The sequence below is a fragment of the Vipera ursinii genome (genome assembly GCF_947247035.1).
Source record: "Vipera ursinii genome assembly, chromosome: 1".
NCBI lineage: Eukaryota > Metazoa > Chordata > Lepidosauria > Squamata > Viperidae > Vipera > Vipera ursinii.
The window spans coordinates 52,389,238-52,407,756 of NC_139512.1; the positions used below are offsets into that span (position 1 = coordinate 52,389,238).

At 39.0% G+C, this 18,519-nt stretch overlaps 1 protein-coding gene across 1 annotated transcript; it reads left to right on the plus strand.

Moving 5' to 3' along the window:
- Positions 1-7,192: 7,192 nt before the first annotated feature.
- Positions 7,193-17,732, plus strand: SYNDIG1L (synapse differentiation inducing 1 like; the record flags this gene model as incomplete). Its single annotated transcript, XM_083369155.1, has 3 exons — positions 7,193-7,609; positions 11,495-11,632; positions 17,574-17,732. The coding sequence occupies 3 exons, from the start codon at positions 7,193-7,195 to the stop codon at positions 17,730-17,732; spliced, it is 714 nt and encodes a 237-aa protein (XP_083225281.1).
- Between the last annotated feature and the right edge of the window lie 787 nt (positions 17,733-18,519).

The following is an 18,519-nucleotide window of genomic DNA, read 5'->3' on the forward strand; positions in this document are numbered from 1 at the left end:
GAATTAAATCCAATATGGCTAATCTTTTAGTTCCCTTCTCTACTTTTTGGAAGAGAAAGTTGTCTGCTAGGTTTGTCAGGAATCTGTTTGATCTTCCACTTGGTGCAGAGTTTGTCTCCCAGTTGATATCAGGGTAATTAAAGTCCCACATTACTATTGTGATGTGCTTCCTACATACCTTAGTTAGCTGGCTAGCAAAAAGTTCATCTATTTCCTCTGCTTGGTTGGGCGGCCTATAGTATACACCTATGGCAATGTCATTTTTTTCACCTTTTATATTGACCCAAATGCATTCAAGTTTACAGTTTTCGTCATTGTTGTGCTCTATTTCTGCAGAGATAAAGTTATTTCTTATATAGAGAGCAACTCCACCTCCTCTTTTGTTTAGTCTATTTCTTTTAAATAATTTAAATCCCTCTAGCTGTGTATCTCAGCTAATATAACCAAAGCCTTCTCCTTTACACCACTCCTTTAGCCACATATTAAATTCTGCTAAATGCTGGCCTTTTCCATTTTGCTCCTTATACACTGGTAAGACCTCTGAAAAAGTGAACCTACAGCCTATTCTGCTGAGTTCCTGCCCCAAGCTCTGGAAATCATTCTGCACACAGAGTACATCCTTTTGGGACAGATTGTTAGTGCCAAGATGTACAATAGCATCCACATCACAGTCATTGCTGGCATTGTTGACTATTTTGAAAATACGCTTCTTTTCCCTACTGGCAGTAGCACCTGGAAAACACCTGACCTCTTTTGAAATCTCTGTATCCTTTCCTAAATTTACATCCCTCATAATTGAATCACCAACCAGAAGGTGGCTTCTCTTTTTGGATGCCTTTCTGTTCTTGCATGACTGATGTGTAATACCTGATTCGCACTTCTCCCTGTCAAAAACAAGTTCATCTCGGACCATGGTCCCCTGCTTATTTGAGTTATCTTCACAACTATCTTGACCTGTTTCCATAATGTCCCTATTAAGGTCAGCAAGGGCACTGTATCTGTTATACAGGGACACAGCAAAAGCTTTGCGTTTATGGGTCACAGCTCTCACCCTGCCAGATCCTATGGTTGTCCACACTGCCCTTCTCCTGCAGGATCTTTGCAGTAGAGGGGACTGATAGCGCGGAGGCTCGGTAGAGTAGAAGGGCTGAGCTGAACACCTAATTTCTGCCTGAAGAGCACAGATTACAGACCCTAGATAAATAATCTGTCCTTGTAGACTAGTGATTTGTGTACAGATAGGACATTTTCCCAGTTTGAAAAGAGTGTTGCAAAAGACAGCTGCAAAACAAGTGTTGCACTGAACTAAGCCAGACATGCTGAGGTGAAAGGAATCTCAGATGCACTTGCCCTGAATGTACCACCACTATTTTTGATTTTTTTAGTTATGTGAAAAAGCATAAAAAGCAAAGAGGGTCCAATCAGCAAGGGCTTAGCTACTATGCTCCTCACCCACTTTAACTCACAGTATTGTAGCTTTTTCCCAGCAGCCTCTGGCAGTTTAAAAGCAAAGAGGGTCCAATCAGCAAGGGCTTAGCTACTATGCTCTTAGAATGTTACAATGTGCTGCATGATATGCTGATGTCATGAAGCTCAACTACCGGTAAAAGGCACCCCAAATATGTGTTTCTTATCATTTATGTGCACTGTCACTGCAAAGGGGACATTTGTTATAAATGTACCGTGGCACAGATAGATGTTGTTTTCATGTCAAGCAGCTTTTCATTCCCCTTTCTTTCTTGATTTCCACTGTTTCCTTGCAAGTTTCTGTCAAAACACTGAAGAACTCTCTAGTAGTCCATTAGCACTGAAGAACACTTTAGCAGTCCTTTAGATCATGCTTACTGGAACCAATTGCAACTGAAAGGGCTGTAATTCATTGTGTAGCTCACTTGTTTATCATGCATAGAAGGTTTCTTCAGGGGATGCCAGACTCCGATCTGTGCCCAGGCCATCTGCCATTCACTGTAACTCTGCAGGAAGTTATGATCCAGCATAAAGAATGCACTATGCATTTACATCAACTACTGTTCTCCATCTCAAGCTGCCAAGAAGAAAGGGCAATGTTCAACACATTCTAACCATCATGATAACTTTGACCTTCTCATCTTTTCATATGATTCATAGTCCGATTTCACTATCTGCCATAATGAGGACTCAAATAAAATCAGTGTTCAGGCAATATTCTGGCAGCTAGAAGAGAATTACAAGCTCTCATGCCCAATTATGCTGCCAAATACTGTCATTTTCTATTTAAACTAAGGTAAGTCCACATTTTGCTTCACTTTCTAATGACTATACTTTCCTTTTTTCTGTATTCTCAAAGAACTGTGTAACATGCAGTCCAGATCTTTAGCACTTTGATACTGGATTTCAGTATTGTACATTTCAGATCTGTTGTTCCCCTGAAGCATTTTCATGGCCTGTTTATCAGTTTCTGGTACAATATTAAATAAGGTGCTTGCAAGACATTGATATAAAGGTATGTAGGACCTGGGCAGTCCTGGAATGACATTGAATGATCTAAAGATATGTAAGAGAGGAGACAGAAGTAAACCATTCCTTTTAAATGTAAGATTAAAGAAAAGGATTGATGTGCCAGGAATTCATAATCTCCAAATGCACCAACCACTTAGGTATCCCTTCTTGAAAATTCTTTTTCAAACAAACCTTCAAGGCTCTATTTCTACTACCAATGGGGCTTTAAAATCACACAATTAGTAGAAATGTTTATGCCAGAATCCTCAACTGCAGTTCTACCACCACCAGGCAGATTTTAGTAACTTCCAGCATTTTTTTCTTGGAGTCTGTCAAATGCATTATGATATGTTGTCTGCAACTCAACCTTAGAAGCCAAAGGGGCTCTTCATTCTTTTGGGGTGTAACAGACAATTGGATCCTTATTTCAGCAAACCAGACACTAACATACAGGTCCAACTAGTTTAGCATTCTGCATAACCTAGTGCCACATGTTTGGATGGGTAAGCAACCAGTATTTATTACATAATTGCTTCACTCAGAAAAGGGTGAATAAGCATCCATATGAATAGGAACTGGTGGTCTGATCCTCCATAAAGCTCTCCAAACCAGCTGCCATTACCACAACTTTTAACAGTGAATTGCACAGTTTATGCGCTATATGAAAACAGATTTCTTTTTGTTGATCCAGTCTCCCTGTAATTAGTTTCAGTGAGCAACCTTGAATTCTAACATTGTGAGAGAAGGATGAAACCTCTGTGTGTATTTATCTATGCTATGCTGATTTTGTTCACTTTGTTATATCCCTCCTTGCCATCTTTAATGCTACACGAAACATTTCTGGTTGCCAATTGTAAGGTAGCTGTTCCAGGCCCCTAAATATTTTTGGATGCTATTTTGATGCCTTTTTAACTCTATAATATCCTTTTTAAGGTAGAAACTATATTTTTATCAAAAGTTCTATTTGCAATCTTATGGCAACTGTCAGACATCCAAAATGTTTTCAAACAACACAATTTTCACAGCCACCCTAAACAACAACAGAGTACCCACTACCCTCACCTCTGGGTAGATGTAATTCCAGAGGAAAGGAATTACGCACAGAGAGGCATTGTACCTGGACCACTCCTCTACAAACCTCACAAGTCGGAGGGACCTTGAATATCATTCTCTGGGAGAAACAGGTTATGACAGTTGTACTTGGAGGCAATTCTGAGAGTCAAGCCACATAAGTTTTAATAGTTAAAACCAGCTTTTCAATTGGACCTGGAAGCCCATTGGAACACAAGGCAATACTCACAAAATTCACTGTAACACTTGGCTACAATCTCCCATCTGCATCTCCACCAGTAGCACATTGTAAACAGCATGTTTGGACTGGGTGAGAATATTGATCCTTTCTTTACTATTTTACAACTGAATTTCCTGGAAAAGGCTCCAGGAAGCCTAAAACCTCCAGATGTGAATGGTAGCGGCATTTTAAATTTGTTACAGGGGACAGAAATACATAATACTGAAGTGAAAGTAATGCAAAGCTACAGTTTTGATAAATCTGAGAACTGAGATAGTTGTTAAGATTTTATCTTTGAAAAAAAATGAGGTGAAATATTAGAAATATAAGAAATCAACCCTTTGTTTTAAGAGTGGAAAATGGACTTTGAATGACATCTAGTGGTGGATTTGAGTACAGCACCATTTGAGTACAGCACCATAGCTCCTTTGCTGCTTGGTATAGCTGGCAATAAAGGAAAATATTTTATCATATTTATCATCCCAACCTTCTTGGACTATAAATACCTACTGAGCTTGTACTTTTAATCTCAAACCTAGTGGGAGAGAAAGAAAAAAATGACTTCTGAATACGTCTGGCTGCAGGGAGGTTGAACATTGTGAACACCTGGAACATTGTGCATTTCTCAGGATACTTGAGACAAAGGATTACTATAAAATATTGCTACGAGGACTGGAGGCTATATATAAAGACCAGAAAACTAGAGGAAATTTTGTTCCACTCTTACTGATACTGGTGGTACCAGAGGATTTTTAAGAATGATGCCTCAAGAAAAAAACAAATATCTTTCAGAAGGAAATGCTCTCTATGTTACAGAAAATCCATCAAACAATTGTACAAAAAGAGGACATAAAAAGAAACCATAATGAGACGAAAAATAACCTAGATGATATAAAGGACCAAATCTCCAAATTGGAGCTACAGCTTGAAAGCTCCCAGACAACGGCTATAAAGTATGAACAAATAAACCAGAAATCAGAGGATGAAGCAGAAGAAATGGATCTAGAGATGGAGGAGATAGGAGAAGGGAATATGGACTGCCATATACAAATAAAATACTGCAAGACCTATCTATAACAATGAAAATACAAAAGACCCCTTCCTTCTCCAAATTACACCTGAGGACAAGGAAGAAGATTGTAGAAAACAGAACATCGAGCAGGCAGGGGAAATGTCTAGGGAATGGGGATGGGAGGAGTTCCCCCCCAAAAATACTCTACCTAAATTGCCCAATAGCTTGCACAAAAATAGAAAGAAAATTTGTGGGCGATTTAATTACCTTGGCCTGAAAAGCTACATGGCAAAGAAAGAAAGTGAGAGTTAGACTTAAAATATAGAAGATTTGATCTATCAGAGGGGTCACTATCTGTTTAATATATGTGTTTGAATATCATTAAAAGAATGGATGACTCTTAGATGACCCTTGGAGGAGGAGGACTGTGGGATCCTTGGTGCTCTCTGAGCTTCAGGTGCTTTTCTTGTATGCATTTCATGATCTGTCTTCCTTTCTATGTCCAGTTTAATGAAAAGAAAGACCAGGGATGACATGACAGCAGCCTTCCAATATTTGAGGGGTTGCCACAAAGAAGAGGGAGTCAAGCTATTCTCCAAAGCATCTGAAGGCAGGACAAGAAGCAGTGGATAGAAACTAATCAAGGAGAGAAGCAACCTAGAACTAAGGAGAAATTTCCTGACAGTTAAAACAATTAATCAATGGAACATACGTTGCCTCAAGAAGTTGTGGAGCCTTTTCAAGAAGAGACTGGATAGCCACTTGTCTGAAATGGGATAGGGTCTCCTGCTTGAGCAGGGGGTTGGACTAAAAGACCTCCAAGGTCCCTTCCAGCTCTATAATTCTATGTTCAATGTTCTAAGATATAACTAGATTTTTATAATGGAAGATATGATTTAGAATTAAAATAGCATTTTGTTTTTCTTCTTTTCATATGGGAAATTTGAAAATAGGAGGAGGATTGGCATGAATAAAAAAAAGTTAGTTATATAAATATAATTAATATTGAGAAAATCATAACTGATAAAGATACTGTAAATATTGATGAGAAACCAAACTTTAATAAGAGCACAAAAACAGGATATTGACTATGAATTGATATTATTGCTATTTCTATATTAGTAAAATATGATGATGTCTATATCTAATTTTGTATGTATATATGTATGAATATGTGTGTGTGTATATATACATTTATATATACATACACATATATAAACACACACACACACACACACACATACACACACACGTGTGTGTGTGTTAAGTGTTTGTTAAGTATTTAGAATACCTTGCTAGGCCCCAAACACAGGGCAAATCTTATTTCCTGTTTCAGCCTAACCCAAGGCCATCAACAAAGATTTGCCCCATGTTTGGGGCCTAGCAAGGTATTCTAAATACTTAACAAACACTTAACACATATCTCCCTTGCTTCTCAGCTAACAAAGCGAGAAAGAGCCTGTGGCCTAAGGGTTAGAACAATATATATATAAAGGTAAAGGTTCCCCTGCACATGCGTGCTAGTCGTTTCCGACTCTAGGCGCTGGTGCTCATCTCCGTTTCAAAGCTGAAGAGCCAGCGCTTGTCCAAGGACGTCTCCATGGTCATGTGGCCGGCATGACTAGACGCCAAAGGCGCACAGAATGCTGTTACCTTCCCACTGTAGTGGTCCCTATTTTTCTACTTGCATTTTTACGTGCTTTCGAACTGCTAGGTTGGCAGAAGCTGGGACGAGTAACAGGTGCTCACTCTGTTACACGGCACTCAGGATTTGACCCGCCAAACTGCCGACCTTCTGATCGACAAGCTCAGCATGGGACACGGCGGTAAAAAATATATATAACAATTGAACAAGCCACAACATACTTTTATGAGAAAACATACAATCTCATCTGAAAAGTGCCCATTTATTTCTGTTTTCTGTTTTTTAATCAGATGCAAATCCATGGTAACCCATGGCACTTGAGATTTGTTCAAGGCTTTCTGAAAATTCCAACTCTTTGATCATCCATGTCTACATTGACATTCAAAAAAAGCAAAAAGGTTGGTGTGACATGATTTTTCTCTGTGAAAGCCAGGTTGATTTCTTTGCATCATTACTTGTTCTTCTGTATTTTATTTTCTAGTAATACTGTGCTTTTGTACATGAACAAAGAAAGGAAGGCTGATGTTTATTTTAGAAAGAGACCTTCCTCAATTTTTCTTTAAAGATCATTACTCAAGTTAGGGCAAATACAATCTAGAACCCATCTGATATGGCTGCAATCCTTGGAGTTCCACTAATACAGAGTTCTCTTTAGTATTGATATATTCATCTCTACAATTTACGCATCATTGGCCTTTTGTTTGTTTGTTATCTTTCAGGACACTAATTTATCTCAGAAGCATCTGCCACTGATTTTTTAAGGAAAATGGAAAGTGTGAGTGAACTTCAGAACCCACTGTTGGCCAAGAGCAATGGACACCTTCATGGTAGCTGTACTTATCGCCAGGATTATCACAGTCATCGTTGCCATGGCAAATTATATTCCTATATCTTCCAAAATTCAGGTAATGCAAGGACACACCAGTTGTTGGATGCCAGTTCTCTTCAACTAGCTGTTGAAGCACTGTATGGTCCAAATTTCATTCTGGTGAAGGATGAAAGCAGTGTCAAAGTCAAGGACAACAAAGGTGACAATTGTGAAACAACCTTCATGGAAAGCAAAGACCCATCTGCTGATGTTTCTGATGAACAAGAAACACAGGGAAGATCTCTAATGGAAAATGATATCAAAATCCAAACAGTATCCTATGAAGTAGAGGAAGAGGAATTGCAGGAATATGAGGTAAATTTCTAAGGATATACTGATAACGTACATTCAGAAACTTCTGAGTACACATTTTTGGGACTAATTTTTAAATAACAATTCTAAATGTTTAATTTACAAACAATAATAATAGACAACATGGAGATTATATATAGCATAATAACTGTTTCTACCCAAGAGACATCTTCCTTTATTTCAGAGAATTAGAAATTAAAGCATAATTAATTAAGAATAACATGGCTAAGATAAATTGTTAGTAGCTTAGGACTTTAGAATCTAAATGAGGAATGTACTTAAATATGAAAAATGGCTCAATTTTACCAATACTCAGGAAAAATATTTTTCCAGTGAAATCCCAAATCCCCAACTAATAAACTGAGAATTCAACTTGAAAGAAAAAACAACAATATGTTTTAATTCAAGAACTTTTAATGTTAGCATTTTGCCCCCAACTACGTGGAATGAGAGGATATGGTTTATAGAAATTATAACATCCATTTTTCCTCCCAGTGTGAAACTAGAGTATTAAAAAGGGGGGAAAGAGTATGAAAATGCAACTGGAAAGAAGGTCAAATGAAAGTATGGAAGGAAGGACTTTAAAATACTTCATGAAAGGAAAACTAGGAGGTTGAAAATGCTACTGTACTTAAATGCCAAGGTAATAATAGATGTCCTGGAAATATTATAACAAGGTAATGTGGAAGAAGCAGATTTTAGTGGGAAAAAAGAAAAATCAATAGGATGCCAACTGCTTTACATCAAGGGTGGAAGTTGATAGCTGTGAGTGCTATTCTAACATTGTTTCTGCATTGCTATTACCATGATCATCGCTATTATTACCATTGTAATTTTCTGTGTTACTAGTTCACACAGTTATTTAATAACAAAAGATTGTGACACTAAGTACGAATAATTTGAAAGCAAGCTCAGATGAAAGAAGCTGAACTTGTTGCTAACCCATATATTTGACACTGAGCTATAAAGCAATAAAAGACCCCTAATATAGTACAACTCAAGCTGCTAATATTATCTTCCTTTTTTATTTTCCTAGAGGCCAGGCATTTGCTCAAATCATAGAATTCTTAAAAGAATAGCCCATAAAAATTGAAATAAATTATTTACATTTAAATATCTTTGCTCCTGATATAATATTAAATTCAAATTTTTTCCTTATTTATACACCACGATTATCACTGGATTAGTTTTGTATTCTGATTACTTGTTTACCTACAGATACATTTTATGCTTTTAGCTGCTATTGTTATAGAAGACTAGAAAAGGCACCCCTTGGCTGGTTATGTGAGTGATAACTTAATGTTATAGGGAGGGGAAAGGACATATTGGTGGGTTGATGCTGCACAGTTTTAGAGACTGGGCAAGAAAAAAGCACCTCCTCACAAGTAAAAGAAGTGGGAGGTAGAGAAATCAATCTTGGTCAGCTCCATAAAAAGATTTTTATGAATGAAAGGAATGGGAAGTGAGACATGAGAGTGATATGGATGCTTGTGTGAGTTGGGAAAAGGATGGTCTAAGTGGGTTGGGGGTTTTTTGTTTGTTTGTTTTGCAAAATGTCCACCCTGTCCCAGAGAATCAAAAGATGTGGATGGATAAGTGAGGATTTGGGAGGTTGGCAGGACCAGGATATTTCTCTTGGTCATGGGATGAGAGAAGCAGGCAACTGCTGGTAGATGCAGCAGAAAAAGGAGTCTGTGTGTTAGCAAATAAAAGCCCGGAATTTTTACACAGCACCTTCATTGCAGATATTGTACAGGTTGGTCTAGATTTGTGAAAACAATTTACAGTCCTAGTTTGATTATATTGGATTCTAACCAGACAGGAAATTTGGGAAACAGTAAGAAATTGATGTTTTTCTCTACCAGGATCACACTTTGAAGCAGACTTCCTCTGAAAACTTCCTGCTGAGATTTTATTATTTTTACTTATTTTATTCAGCTTATTACTTCATTGAGTTTTGGTTTTCAGCTTCAATTGTGCACTTCCATGAGTCTTTGTGGATAAATATATAGTAAATAAAGGCATAGTGTGGAGTCCTTAGTGCTCTTAAGCTTGGTTGTTTGCTTGCAGATGTTTCATTACCCATTTAGGTACTATGATCAGTGCTACATATATTCTTTCTATTGGAAAGAAACAATGGCCAAATGTTTCTGCTTGTTTTCCTTTAAATTTGGGGGAAGGTTTGGGCCTTTTCCTGTATTATTATATTTTAATTAAGATAAACATAGTTCAGGGTTTTCACAACAATTTTCATGAGACTCTTTCCTCAAACTGATGAAACTTGCACTCGTTTTTGGCAATTGTAGTTACAGGAGGGTCTGGTTTGCCTACTCCATCCTTAAATAAACTAAGATTTAATAGATCAACACAGCATAAAACTAAAAAATTACATATTACAGATAGTCCTCAATTTATGACCATTCATTCAGTGACTTTTTGAAATTACAACAGCCTTGAACAAAGGGATTTACCATCTTTACCCTAAGTTATGATCGCTGCAGTGTTCTAGTGGTCACATGAATAAATTTTTGGTGCTTGGCAATTTGCCTATCCTTATGACCAACCATAGGGACACTGTAGTTGTCCCACTGCCTATCTCCCCACCCCCATCCTGCCCAACTAGGTCCTTTGGTCCTACTTCCCACCCTGCTTGGCCCTCACAGGCTTTGGGCCTGCTTCCCACCTCTCTGGGTCACACACCTGGGCCTCCTTCCTCCCCAACATGCCTCGCTTCATTTACTCTTCCAAAGATCATCTTTCCCAAGGAGAGCAGGTCAATCCGCTGGTGGGGGGAGGCCCAAGGGTGTAGGACTCAGCAGAGTGGAAAGCTGTGCAAATGGTGCCTCAGGTGGTAGGGAAGGTCCAGGGAGGCCTGGGGCAGGCCGTGTGAAAGCCCTAATAAGCAGGCATATACATAGAATGAAGGCTACTGCTAAGCTTGTAAGCCGCCCTGAGTCTTCGGAGAAGGGCGGGATATAAATGGAATTAAAATTTTAAAAAAAATGTGTCATCTTTGGAGATGCCACAGTGCAGGTCTACACCATACGTCCCAGAACCTTCCCCACCCACTAAGGCACCCTGTGCTCCATTTAACAACTCATGCAATCGCTTAACAAACCCAATGGGGAAAATGAGTATTATGGTTATTAAGTGAGGTGATCATGTGGGTGCCTCATTTAATAACTTCCACCACTTATGACCATAATTCTGGGCTCAATTAGGGTTATAAGTTTAGGATTACCTTTAATTGTTCAAAATCATTAGTCTACTATTGTCTGAATGAAATCCTACCATAAATCTATAAAATACTGTTGGAATTCAAACTAAGTTATGGACTGATGTGAAATCCCATCTGCCAGCTGTTTAGCTGGTATAAGCCTTCAAATGCTTTGAATTCTTCCCAAGAACCTTCAATATCACAATGAATCAGCACAGTATATATGTGGATCTAAGCAGTGTCACTTTTTGCAATTGACTGATGGAAATTTTGTCAATGCAGAGGTTTTCTAAGTGCCATATAAGATTTTTTGGCATGGAACCCAGTGTGCTGATGACCACCATGGCCAATTTATGCCATAATCTTTCAACTATTAATTTTCAGATCATGATCTCTTTTATTATTATTCCACCTGTCTAGAAGAGTCTGGCATATCTACCTAATCCACCCAAATAAATAAAATATTGACACTATACTACATTCCTCATTTGGGAAGTTTCCTGCCAGGTGAAAATTATTTGCTTACCAGGTATCAGGAGAAATGCTGTATGTTGTCAAGACAACAACATTAAACATGCATAGTGTTTGGATTTGTAGTCCTGCAGGATGCTTTGTGGGGCAAGCTTACAGTTTGCTAACCGTCACTGTTCTCAAATTAATTTACTTTCCAGAGTGACTCTTCAAGCGACAGCGAAAGTGAAGATAATTTTCTGATGCTTCCTCCACGAGACCACCTAGGCTTGGCCATTTTCTCAATGCTCTGCTGTTTTTGGCCCCTGGGAATTGCTGCCTTCTGTTTTTCTCAAGGGGTAAGAATTTACATCTACTAATATATATGCTTATATGTAAACTAGTCTTGGCTTACTAAATGCCTTCATATATGAATGCTGCCAGGTCTAACTATTCATTATATCATAACTATTTCATAGTAAAGGTAAATTGGGACGCGGTGGCTCAGTGGGTTAGGACGCTGAGCTTGTCGATCAGAAGGTCAGCAGTTTGGCGGGTCGAATCCCGAGTGCCACGTAACAGAGTGAGTGCCTGTTACTCATCCCAGCTTCTGCCAACCTAGCAGTTCGAAAGCACATAAAAATGCAAGTAGAAAAATAGGGACCACTACGGTGGGAAGGTAAAAGCGTTCCGTGCGCCTTTGTCATCTAGTCATGCCGGCCACATGACCACGGAGATGTCCTCGGACAAGCGCTGGCTCTTTGGCTTCGAAACGGAGATGAGCACCGGCCCGTAGAGTTGGAAATGACTAGCACGCATGTGCGGGGGAACCTTTAACTTTAATAATAATAATAATAATAATAATAATGAGGATGATGATGAGGATGAGGATGATGATGATGATGTAGAAGAAGAAGAAGAAGAAGAAGAAGAAGAAGAAGAAGAAGAAGAAGAAGAAGAAGAAGAAGAAGAAGAAGAAGAAGAAGAAGAAGAAGAAGAAGAAGAAGAAGAAGTTGGAAATGACCTTAGAGGTCATCTAGTCCAACCCCCTGCTCGGGCAGGAGACCCTATATCATTTCAGACAAATGGCTGTCCAGTCTCTTCTTAAAAACTTCCAGTGTTGGAGCATTCACTGCTTCTGGAGACAGGTTGTTCCACTGGTTAATTGTTCTAACTGTCAGGAAGTTTCTCCTTAGTTTTAGGTTGCTTCTCTCCTTGATTAGTTGCTTGCAAGATACCTGCAACTTGCAACTTCCTGCTGGCTTCCTATTTGGTTGTTGAAAGCCAGCACAACTTTGCAAGGAAGTCCTCACTTAACCACCCACAATCTTCACTTAACGACTGCAGGGATTGCCGTCACTAAACTATGTAGTCATATGACATGGTGCTTTACAATTGCATTGCTGAGCAACAGAAATTTCTCTCCCAATTACCATTGTTAATCAAGGACTACCTGTAACTACTTTATTCCATTTTATTTAATATACATTACTTAAGAAGCTTGATATCACTCACAGATTTTAGTAGGAACTTCCTGTTTCATAGTTTTTTAAAAGATTCCAAGACTGATTGTTAACAAGTGCACTTACAGTATATCTTTTTAACTGGAGAGCTTAAATAGTTTGTCTATTTCTTTTTAACTACCCACTATCTTCATTGTTTTCAATTTAAAAAGTAATTTTCTTTCTGACACTTACAAAATACTTGACTGATGCCCACAGAGAATATACTTGTTGTCTCCCATTTTGGGGTGCTGGGCTTAAAATTTAGAAAGCTTGTTCTGAGAACTTCAAACAATGCCTGCTAATGGTGCTGGTCCTGACCTGCTAATTTAGTAGAATCAGCTTCTTCATTCCTGCAAAACATAGCCTGCTATTCCTGCTTCCTTTGCTTTTTTAAGAATCAGAATGCACACAGCTCGGCAAAGCATAGGTCACTAAGTCACTAAGCAATTTTATTTTCCAAAAAAATGTAGAGACCTTTTGGGGCCCAAAGATACTACCAGAAATGAAGATGGTAAGAAGCAAGCATACCTGTTTACTTTTTAAAAAAATGTAAAAATAAGAAGTGCTACTCTGTGAGCACCAAGGGAAGCATCTGTAAGTATATCAACACTGTTGACTATCAAATGGAGGGACTCCAGGATAATAATTACTTTTCTGCTATATGATAATTTTGCAGAAGGAAATAAAAGCAGTTTAAAACATTTGCAATATCTTCTTCCTAGCATTTTCTCGCAAGTAGAGGGTCTACTTTTTCAAATTAAGTGTTGATCTATTGGTTGTGACAGGAACTGACTGCAGCTTGCCATCTTGAACCTGACATTGTGGGTTGAGAGAGTGATTGGCCCAAAGTAACCCAACTGGCTTTCATGTCTAAGGCGGGATTAAGACTCAGCCTTCTTGCTTCTAATTGCCTTCACCACTAGACCAAACTAGCTCTCTAAAACAGAGGTGTCAAACTGCCGGCCTGCAGGCCGATTTCATCATACCGAAGCCACGCCCACCCCATTGCCAGCAATGCAAAAAGAGTCACGATACGTCGCGGCACATCACGTGACATGGCGAGTTTGACACCCGTGCTCTAAAACATTTGCAATGTGAAGGTTATTTTTTACATACTAATGATAATTGATTTCTACCAGATTATGCTGCCAGATTACCCTGGAGAAATCAAAGTCTAAGAAATAATAATATATAAATACAGGAATTATCTGTAAGCATTATCTGTTAGCACTGTGTTTCAAAGTATTTAAATATAGAGTATACTAAGGTCCAGTTTAACTTTATATATAGGATTTTTATATGTAGTTTGAAAACAATTTATAATACAACATTAAACTATACAACAATCATTTCAAAAAGCAGTAGACTGAATGCTAATTCTTTTGCATTTCTGTCATATTGTCTGAATGGAGAGTTCATTCAGAAAGGTACCAAGAACTGAAAAAAGCAGAGAGAGAAAAAGAAAGCCACCTTTCTTACCTCTTTTTCCCCTTTTTAGTCACCATTATTACCTTCCCCACTTTTCTAACCCTTGAGAGATCAGTTTTAGAAACAGGAGAAGAGAATCTCTCAGGATCACCTCCTTCTTTCCATCAGTGGGACCTCTAAATCAGAGACTTCCTGGGGAAGGAAATAACCTTTCATCTATAAGAAGCAGAATCTGGTCCCAATTAACATGCATAGGCATACACATACACACAAATCCAGCAGGGTTCCCCAACCTTTCCGGGTTGGCCGCCAGGCGAGGGGGGGAAGGGGGGAAAGAAGAGATTTGTGCAAGGGGCAGGCACACACGCACACAGGTTCATTTGTGTGAGTGGCAGGCAGGCATGTCCACTGCTCACGTGAGGGGCTATATGTGTGTGCACTAGCCCACCACTCACACGTCCCAGTTGCAAATAGGCCACAGCCCAGTATTCCTTGTTTGTTTTCAGCCTAGTTGGTATTTTCCCAGCTCTACCAATCAATGTGACCCAGTCTCACTCACTCTACCTGATTCCCCCAAGGTCCACATACCTCTCTCCTAAAATACCAAATAAAATTTACAATGACCAATTAGCAAAAGGAGATATAAGACACAAAATTTAGTTAGCAGCTACTTAAACCACAAAGAGGATAGACTTTAAGGTCATCCATACCAGCCCAAGTTCTGATATGGAAATAGTTTTTTCTCCCTATCCCAGCAGAAGACCTCCTATGTGGACAATTTACTAGACATGGACATGGATTCTGCCACCTGCTAGTTGCACCCATACTGGACTGTAAGGCTGTTAACATGGCACTGCATTGCAACTTAACATTTTGAATCTCCAGGGACCTATGCAAGGGTCCTTTTTGTGGACTTCAGCACATATTCAATATCATCATTCCAAAAAATTTTCTTTGTAAACTAAATCAGCTAGCTGTTCCTGACCACAATTGTAGGTGGATTGTAAGCTTTTTAACAGATAGAAAGCAGCAGGTGAAGCTAGGTAAAATCACATCGAATACCTGTTCAATTAGCACAGGCACACACACACCCCGGCACATTACTCTTTTCTCTCTGCACTAATGACTGCATCTCTAAGGATCCCTCTGTTAAAGTACTGAAGTTTGCAGATGATACAAGAGTTATTAGTCTGTAAACAGATGGGAGGTTGAACGACTGGCCCTGTGGTGCAGCCAGAAGAGTTTGGAGCTGAACACAGTTAAAACTGTAGAGATGATAGTGGATTTTAGGAGGAGCCTTCCTATTCTGCCACCTCTTTCAATATTGGACCACACAGTATCAACAGTAGAGACCTTCTTGTTTTTGAGTTCTATAATCTCCGAGGAGTTGAAATCGACACCTAATGTTAGAACTATCATTAAAATGGCAACTCAGAAAGCTCAGACTGCCCCAAGAGCTATTGATACAGTTCTATTGACAAATTATTGAGTCTGTCATCTATACCTCTATAACTGTCTGTTTTGGTAGAACAATCAAACAGGACAGGTACAGACTTCAACAGATACTTAGGACTGGAGAAAAAACAATTGCAACCAGCCTACCTTCCATTGAGGACCTGTATACTGTATGAGCCAGAAGAAAAACAGAAAATATCTGCAGAACCCTCACATCCTGGACATAAACTGTTTCAACTCCTCCCCTCAGGATGCTGCTATAGGACATTGCATGCCAAAACAAATTAGACACAGAGACAGTTTTTCCCCTCATGTTATCATTCTGCTGAATACCTAATTCCCAGAGCACTGCTTTATGTCTAAGGATATTTACCCATGCAGTACGGCTGTATTACTACTATCCTTCTCATCTTTCCTATTGCCTTCTCCTGTTGGTATTTTATAATTATATTACTTTGTTGTTTGTATGTACACTGAGAATTTATGCATTGGAGACAAATTCCTTGTGTGGCCAACAACACTTGACCAATATAGACTGCCCTGGTCCTATCCCCCTCTGCCAGAGACTCGCCCGGCCTGCCCAGCTCCCCACAGGCACCCTTGACACAAGTGACATCGAACCAACCATGCCCAACTACTTGGCCACCCTGACCCAGCCATGCTCAGCCCCCTGAAGGCAACCACAATGCTGATGTGGCCCTCAATGAAATCGAGTTTGACACCTCTGGCCTAATGGTTATTTGAAGGACTGTCTTCAGTAGTTTCTACCCATCTTCACACCATCAGGCAACAGTGGCAAACCTTGGGTTCCATCAATTAAGATAGTCATCTGATAGAATACAGGAAGTGGACCTTCTTGACTGCAACATCTGCTCTCTAAAATGATGCCCTCCCTGAGATTTGCATACCCCTCCAACCCTATTCAAATGAGCCCTTAAAACCTGATTCTTCCTCCGGTCCTTGGACACGAGTGGTTAGTTGATCCCTTATGGGTTCAATGTTGGCATTCTTTTTTCTGGATGCTTGGTTTTGCCTACACATTTAATAAATGTTCTGCTAGAACAAGCTGACTGGGTTATCCTTCTTGTATGAACATAAGCCGTGGTGGTGCAGTGGTTAGAATGCAGTACTGGAGTTTGATCCTGATCAGCTCAAGGTTGACTCAGCCTTCCATCCTTCCAAGGTTGGTAAATTGAGGACCCAGATTGTTGGGGGCAATATGCCAACTCTGCAAACTGCCTAGAGAGGGCTGTAAAGCACTGTTAAGTGGTATATAAGTCTAAGTGCTATTGCTATTGCTATGTATATTTTGGTGACATTGGATCAATTTATTTCGAAGGAAATATTTGTAAGAAGCAATAACATACCATTAATAACGGAATGGATAATTGTTGGAACAGGCAAGAATTTAACATTCCATATTATTTGGCAATGCAGCCAGCAAACAGCTCTCAGCACTCCCAGGAATCATAGCCAGTTTAATCTTTAATCTTTGGACAGGATGTGTGACATTGATTGACAGATAGATTGCAAAATGTTTATTTATCTTGCAATTGATTTACAATTTATATATTAAAAAATAACATGAACGGAAAGAGAAAATCTTCACAGGAATCGTATGAGTTTAGTTATATTGATTGACTCAAGCTAATCCAATAAAGTTTATGGCTGAGTGGTGATTTGAACCTGAGTCTCTCTGGTCAACATCAGAACCATAACTTCATATTGGTTTTCAACCTAAGACTATAATAGAATTATGTAAATTGCTTTATTCATCCAATCCAGACACAGACAGAACTAATTTTCAGTAGACAAGAAGACTCCCTTGCTGAAAAACAGCTATTAACTATAACGAGTTACAGTGAATAACATACAATATAGTAATCTAGCTATGTTTTTTTTTAATTTCCAGACAACTAAGGCCATCTCCAAGGGGGACTTTCACCAGGCAAGCTCAGCTTCTAGACGAGCACTCTTCCTCGCTGCACTTTCAATTACCATCGGCACAGGAGTCTATGTTGGAGTGATTGTAACACTGATTGCTTACCTATCTAAAGGTGGCCATGTATAATAAAGACTGTTACATAAAATATCCATCATGCCCCAATGGATGAGCCTCCTGGATTAAGTGCTTTAAGTGCCATAATGGACAACATGCTTACAAAGACTGAAAAGGAGCTTTTTTCCCCGCACACATTCAAATAAATTGTATAGATTTTTTTTGAATGAACACTGACTTACTTTACATTATAGTCTGACAAGCTATATATATATATATAAAGAAAAACCTTCATGCAAAAATGAGTGCATGCTTGAACAGCCTGGATTTTGAGACTGCCAAGAACAAAAGAGGGAAATGGGATTTTTCTTAAAAAAAAAAGTCGGCAGTGTGTTCTCAGACCAATTTTTTTGTGAGCTAAATCTGCCATTTGTGAACTTCAACTGCCTATTGGAACTAAGCCCTGGTATTATTCAGAGTACATGGTAAAGAAAATGGGGGAATGTTCACTGAAAAACTTTCATTAAGATATTGGGGGTCGCAGTGATATTTGTCAAGATGCTTCTATTTTGAGCCAGAGATTCTAGCTACAAGATCAATTCATCTGTGAGTATCTATCACACAAAGCCAGCTTTCCCCCAAAGCACTCGTTCAGAGCCATTCTTATACAGCTTGCCTCTATACCTAGAGTTCTCTTTTATGTCAGATTTTCCCAATAGTCTCATCTCGTTCATCTTTGAAGAATCATATTCAGCTGTCACTTCAGTTATAAGATAGCACCTGCTTAAAAAAGACATACAAAAATAGTATGTAATTATAGTAATTCTAACTGAACAGCCTTGGGCCTCTGGGCCTTCTA